At 49.1% G+C, this 7,500-nt stretch overlaps 1 protein-coding gene across 1 annotated transcript in view; it reads left to right on the plus strand.

Moving 5' to 3' along the window:
- Positions 1–7,500, plus strand: part of nova2 (NOVA alternative splicing regulator 2) — a 68,548-nt gene that overhangs the window by 42,925 nt on the left and 18,123 nt on the right. The window contains exon 3 of the mRNA XM_062552797.1: positions 2,295–2,461. Coding sequence (XP_062408781.1) covers positions 2,295–2,461 — 167 coding nt within the window. The remainder of the gene's footprint in view (positions 1–2,294; positions 2,462–7,500) is intronic.

A 7,500-nucleotide genomic window follows, 5' to 3' on the forward strand; every position in this document is an offset into this window, starting at 1 on the left:
TACAGTACATGTAGACCCAGCTAATGCCTGGGGGTCAGTGCAGCATCAACTGGCCAGAGGTTACTTGGGGCTGGACGGCTAGCTGTGGCGGCTATTTTGCACCCACCCCACCCCACCCCAGCCCACCCCAGCCCTTCCTGTCTTCCTCTACCCATGATCCTCTTTGGCTGGGCTGTGGCCAAGGCTGCGCTGAGCTCCGCTCCAGTAATCTGTCTCCCGATTGGTCTGCCCCAAATTACTCTCGGGATACCAGCTGTTGGTAGCGCAGCAAAGCTTTTCGCCCGTACATATATTTATTTATTTATTTATCTATTTTGAGTCAGAGTCCTCAATTTCCACTTGTATTAATGGAATTGGAGAGCATAAGGTAGCATGGGTGTGTGTTTGTGTGTGTGTGTGTGTGTGTGTGTTCAGGATGGGGGGGGGGGGGGGGGGGATCAACCCAGCAGCATTCACCTCTGAAACAATGGAGTTTCAGAGGAAGCCGGAAAGCGAGACTGCTGCAGTATGATAAGAAGAGATTTGTCTTCCACCCTCACGGGAGCCAAGTGTGTGTGTGCGAGTGTGTGCGTGTGTGTGTGTGTGTGTGAGTACTCCCATGTGTTTCATTAAAGGTCGGCCTAGTTTGCCTGTGTTCCCTTTTCTCTCTCTCTCTCTCTCTCTCTCTCTCTCTCTGTCCTTCATATCTGCGGCCCGTAGGTTCTCTGTGTTTTGATAACGGTGACTTGGTGCACTGTCTCTCCATGGTGCACAGCTGAGAAGAAAGCTCCCTGTCTTCAGATCCACCTCCCCCTTTTAAACCCCCGCCCTGACAACCACAGAATAAATGGTAATGAAGAGAGGATTAGCAGCAAATCAGACACACAAAGCATGCTGGGATACTGGAGGCTTTAGTCTGACAGCCCTGCTGGAGACCCTCGCCCAGCTCGTGGAAAAGCGCGGCCCGGTCTGGAGGAAACAGAAACGCGCTCCCTGTTCGTGTGCTCCGAGCGCCACCTTCACCTTCCCCTCCCAACCCCGACAACATCTCCGTGCTGTAGCCTTGTGGAGATTAGGACGGGCTAGGTGGTGTCATGTTTGAATTAATTGAATGTGGAGACTGCAGAGTACTAATATAAGCCTCTCTGGACAGGACGGATTGGACAGGGCCCCCGAAATAGAAGAGGGGTTCAAGTGTGTGTTTTTGCAGCTGTTCGAGCCAGCTTATCCCCCTCACCACCCCCACCCCCCCCCCCCCCTGCAAAGCTATGCAGCATGACAATGAACAGATGTTGCAAAACCGTGTCGTCTCTGAATATCACACTGTAATGTGGCGTTCCGATCCTTCCCTCACACAAAATCAAATATGTTCTCTCTGCGTTTGACTTTTGGTGGTTTCCTTACAAGGGCTTGTGTTGATAGTCGTTTTTTTTTCCTTCTCCTTTTCCTTTTCCCTGTTTATGTAAGTGTTGTATTTATTCATGGTTTTCCTGTCCTAGACAGTTGATATCAGTTCGTCTTCGAAAGAAACTGACCCGATGACATCACTGCAGGGCCCTGCGAGCTTGCGTAACTAAAACAACATTGAGTGAGTGAGTGAGAAAACATGCAGGGGCCACAGAGACACGGAGATAGTGCCTGTGTCGCAACAGAACTGAGATAGATCGCGTCTAAGTCGCAATAGAACTGAGATAGCGCCTGAGTCGCAATGGAACTGAGATAGCGCCTGAGTCGCAATGGAACCGAGATAGAGCCTGAGTCGCAATAGAAACCGCCAGGAGCAAAACTCTGGCGTCTCAAATCCGCAAAGAGCGTGCAGAGTGAGAGAGAGAGTGAGTGAGTTAGGGGAAAATCATACGGAGGTCTTTTTTTTTTACGAGATGGCAAACATGAGTGCACAGTGAGCTGGCATCCATCCGCCGATGCTGAGTGCTGTAATTTGGAGATTTATATAGAGAGGAGAAGCCGGGGAGCTGAGCGAGGAGTTATTAGCGTGTAATAATGGCGTTTTATGAAGACGCTTGGAGGAGTCCCTCGGCAACATGTGGCGCGCAAACGTGCGAACGAGCGCCTCGTCATTCCACGACCTGTTGTTACTCCCATGTTGTTTTTCACGTTTTTCGCCTGAGTGTTGAACGATCGCCTAGTCCTTCGACGAGCTGTTGCGACTCGCATGTTGTTTTCACTTTTTCAACTGAATAAACGAGTGTCTCTTCGTTTGACGAGCTGCTGTTGCTGTTCACATGGTTGTTTTTCACTTTCTTTGACTGAGACTCGAGACACTGAATGCTTTGTTGTCGTTTTTCTCCCGTCAGGAACGACGGAGCGGGTGTGCCTGATCCAAGGCACGGTGGAGGCGCTGAACTCCGTCCACAACTTCATCGCCGAGAAGGTGCGCGAGATGCCCCAGAGCGCCCAGAAGACAGAGCCGGTCAGCATACTGCAGCCGCAGACCACCGTCAACCCCGACCGCGTCAAACAGGTGAGGACGCACCACATGCCTGCCCAGCAGCCCCGTCCATCACCTCAACGGCCTGTCCTGCTAGCCCCTTAGCCCCCACACGGGCTCGTCCTGCTAGCCCCATAGCCCCCACACAGGCCTGTCCTGCTAGCCTCTTAGCCCCCACACAGGCAGTCCTGCTAGCCCCTTAGCCCCCACACAGGCAGTCCTGCTAGCCCCTTAGCCCCCACACAGGCCGGTCCTGCTAGCCCCTTAGCCCCTTAGCCCCCACACAGGCCTGTCCTGCTAGCCCCTTAGCCCCCACACAGGCCGGTCCTGCTAGCCCCTTAGCCCCCACACAGGTCGGACCTGCTAGCCCCTTAGCCCCTTAGCCCCTTAGCCCCCACACAGGCCTTTCCTGCTAGCCCCTTAGCCCCCACACAGGCCGGTTCTGCTAGCCCCTTAGCCCCCACACAGGCCTGTCCTGCTAGCCCCTTAGCACCCACACATGACCACTTAAAGACACGACCGACCATGCGGCTGTTTGTTGATGTTTAAGCTCCACAGCAAATCAAACGATCTCCTCCTGAAGTGGCGCGTTGATTGGATGGGATTGTTTATGACTCTTTATATCTGAGGCCACTCTGTTTCTGCACACAATGAGCAGACAGAGGACTGCTAGAGGACCACGCGAAGTGATTCGCTTCATTTCACAAAATGTGTGTGTGCTTAGAGACAGGATGGCAACTTTAACCCCCCCACCCCCATCCCCCTATCCTCCAACACTAAACCCCTTCACCACCACTCAGTCTGCCCCCTGAGGGCAGGCTGTCTTGTCTGTCGTCGTTCTGGACCGTAATGGACCGGCCCTAACACCGAGAAAAGCAAAAGCATGTCCAGCTTGGACCTCTGGGTCGGGCCATGTCTCCATGACTCCACTAGACACTCCTCTCACTGTCTGCCTGAGAAGGATCCCTGCCAAGTATGTGCGTTTGAGTCCTCCTTTAACAAAACATCTCTTCCTGGAAGTCTTCCAACCACCCTAGTTATTAACCTTCTAGGAAAAATCTCCCTGTTGCCTCGGACTGATAAGACAGTATAAATACAGCACTTAGCGCACTGTGGCGTTCGGAAACAGGTGGGGGAGATTAGATTATTTGAGCTCATTTTCCCTCCATAGACTGACCTTCTGTAAAAGGTACCTGTGACTGCTAAAACCTGGTGCTAGCATCACTGAGGTTATGATGATGAGTCTGAGTGTTCAGGCTAATCTGCATCTAAATTGTACCGGAGCTTTGATAAAAAGAAGTAAATAAATACATGTAGATGCAAAGGCCCCATCTACCGTAATTTCCCGACTATTAACCGCGGCTTATACATTGATTTTGCTAAATTTCTTCAGCAATGAGGTTGATACAGGGGGGCAGTTAATATGGTATTAATATGATTTTGTTTCGTTCAACTTGCATAAAACACTGTCCTAAGGCTTATACACAATGCGGCTTATATGCGGGAAATTACTGTAGTACATTATGTATCTAATAGCTCTCTCTCTATATATATATAGCTCCCATCCTTTTCTATTCAAAACAGTTTTAAATGGACTCTGCTGGAGGGTGAGGGCTTGGGGGGTGGGGGGGGGGGGGTCCATAGGTGGGTGCCAGGTAGAACTTAAGACCACCACTCATAGTGAAACCCTACTGGGTCACATGACTCTCTGAGTAGTTCTGAAGCAAACAGGGTCAGCCGCCCCAAGCTCCAGGGGTCAGTGCGCAGCGACCTGGCATCCCATTGAAGTCCTGGAGATCAAGCGAGTGTTGTTGGCTCGCATGTGCCGTGTCACGCTGCGTCTCCATTAAGCCCTGTGCGGATTAAAGGCCTGTCTGTGTGCTGTTTTCATTGGAGAAGGAGGAGATCTGCTATTCTTATCTCCGACATGATATGCAGGGATGTAAGCGCTCACTGGAAATTTGGCAGCGTCGAGCCAAGAGAGCTGGAGAAGCCAACGCATGCTGCCGCGCCGCGTCTGTAAAAGTTACACTCGGCCTTTTCTTTTTCCCCTCTCACACAAGTTTCAGAGAGAGAAAGAGAGAGAGAGACAGAAAGAGAGATAGAGGGGGCGAAAGAGAAGAGAGAGACAGAAAGAGAGGGAGGGAGAGAGAGAAAGATCGAGAGACAAAGAGAGAAAGAGGGAGAAAGATCGAGAGACAAAGAGAGAGAGAGAGAGAGAGAGAGAGAAATGTTTTTTTCCTCCCTTTCTCCTCCTCTGCCTGCGTTTCCTGTGCGTTGTCCAGGGCTGGAGGTCCAGGGCCTGATCCTGACAGGGCTGATTTGTGGGCCGAAGGGCCGCGGCTGCAGGACCCATGCCCAGTCCTCTCATGTTGCATCATAAAAACAGTGTCACTTCCTCTGGCAGCAAACACCTCCTGTCCCAGGGCTTGGGACGAAAACCCTGAAAGCAGGGATGAGGTGAAGGTGTGTGTGTGTGTGTGTCTGTTGACTCCAGCACACAACCCCCCCCCCCACCACCCCCGCTCTCCAATCTGAGCAGCATGCATTGCAAACAGGCCCTCTAGCACAATCCAGAGACATCTGAGGCAATAGCTCATACAAGGCTAATTACCCAGAGTGCAACCAGGACATTAAGCAGATTCACTATAAATTATAAAGGTCTTTGCCAGCGAGCTGTTTTAACAATGCTTTCCTCTCCGTAACGATGCACATAAACAGCGAGACGTAGCTGCTGCAGCTGCAAGTGAAAGGCATGAGGATAGTCACGGATTACTCCGCCCCTTAAAGCAGGTCTAGACAGCAGCTACACACTACAGGCCCGAGGACACACCTCAAGCTAGGTTAACACACTGCACTTTACTTTATAGGAACCTACCTAACCCTGTGAGTTTTCATAAGCTTTACACATCTTGATGTAAGTAACATTTCTTTAACTAGAAAAGCACTCAGAGAGCGCAGACCTCCGCCAAGCGAAAACATAACCACCTCCTGGATCCAGATGGATCACTCTCAAAACGTAAACGTTTCTTTGATGGTGTGGGGTCATTTGGGTCATTTAGCGCCTTCCCTGAAAATTTCATCGAAATCCATCCATAATCTTTTGAGTTATCTTGCGAACAAACAAACTAACAAACCAACAAACAAACCAACAGACAAACAAACAAACCCCGCTGAAAGCATAAGCTCCTTGGTGGAGGTAATGGTAGGAGATGCTCCTGTACTGATGTGTGGAAGTGAAGATGGTCTTCTGCTGAAAGAGTAACTATGACAGAAAAATCAGATCTAAACAGGTGACAAAACAACGAGGTGAGAGTGCCGTAGCTTGACGGGGGTACGTTCGAGGTGAGAGTGATGTAGCTTGGCGAGGGGTACGTTCGAGGTGAGAGTGATGTAGCTTGATGAGGGGTACGTTCGAATCTACTGTAAATGCGTGGACACCAGAGTACACAGCTGGTTAGCGGTGCGCATGAAAGTGCTGGGAATAGGGTTAACCAATCAGCCCATGCCCTGGATAAAGTTTCTTTACCGAGCTCAAGTGGCTGTCCACTTTGCACCCCTCAGCTTAGAGAGCCTGCTCGCCTGGGGGCATATCTCATCTCTAGGAGTGACACCCGCTGGTCCTCATATACGCACACACACATATACACACAAACACACACATACTGTATATGCACACACACACACACACACACACGTATCTGAGTGTCTGAGTGGCAGTACCTCCTTCTGAATCATCAAATTCTCCATTGGCCTTGGCCTCGGAGAACTGACACTGCCCCCCCCCACACACACACACACACTTTCCCCCAGGTGTCTGTTAGCGGATAGTCGGGAGAGCTATGGCAGGGAGAGCTGCAGGCCCACTAGACGCTGTCTCAGAGAGGCTGCAGGCCCAGGAGTGTCCATGTCAGCAGTTACTAATGCCTTATTACACGCTAATCCTGATTAGGCCTCCTGGACTCAGGAGATTGGAGGAAAAGTGAACACTTGAGGACGAACAAGCTCGTTTTTGATTTATTTTTTTAATTCACTAAAATTCATAGCATACCGCACCGTAGTTATACAGGTCGCACCCTCAAATTCTTTTAAAACAGATTGTGCAGTGTAATTGAAATTAAGACAGCATCATGTATGCCGTCTTAGTGAACGTGCTGCTTTTTTAAAAATTATTATTCCTCTTTGAACATGACTAGATCTTGTTTGCAAATCAGCTCGCTGGCCTGTTCTTGTGTGACTCACCGGGCAGATGACTGGCAAACCAAAATGGAAACACACACGGCCAAAAAAAAGCGTAATTACCCATAATTCCCCAATCATCCTGAAAAGGACCAATGGAATAAAGGACTCCAATGAGCAAAGGGGCTTTAGCACTAAATTGGACACAGCGGAGAGCTGAAGGTTAAGTGAATGCAACTGGCTGTCGGGCTGATGTTGTTCACTCTTAGAAAGACGAGATGAGACAAGACAAGGTGTTTTGGAGATGTAGTGTCTTTTTTTTGAGGAACAGCCCTCAAAGATAGTACTTTTAAATTGGTAAAAATGCACAATGAATATTTTTTGGTGTCCAAAATACAGATTAGTTTCGATTAGTTTTGATTAGTTTCGATTCATTTATGACCTCATTATTCAAAAGATGTAATGAAGAGGTAGATATTTCTCAATATTCTTGTTATATCCTATCCATTATTTTTCTGCCCATTGCTGTTTACATTTATTTTGTTTTCTTTTGGCCTGGAAAAATGTCCACAAATGGCTGCAAGACGACCAAAACAAAGAAACAAGCTTTATAGAATGCACATGTGCAGTGGTAAACATTCCCTGGTCATCATGCCTTTGGGATAACATCACTGTTGGACACATGATGGATCTAATACGGTATCTACAGTACATGCCAAATACAGACTGTGTATGTACAGAGCGATGCACACACTATGTTGTGTGTGTTCATTTAATCTCAATCAGAACACCACTTCAGTTCTGGATTCTGGAAAGAACCCTAGCTAAGAACCGTTCTAGAGACTGAGCCCATGTCTTTTAATGTTCTGCACATAGCGTGATTCATCCCAATA

The sequence above is a fragment of the Sardina pilchardus genome, chromosome 13 (genome assembly GCF_963854185.1).
Source record: "Sardina pilchardus chromosome 13, fSarPil1.1, whole genome shotgun sequence".
Classification (NCBI taxonomy): domain Eukaryota; kingdom Metazoa; phylum Chordata; class Actinopteri; order Clupeiformes; family Clupeidae; genus Sardina; species Sardina pilchardus.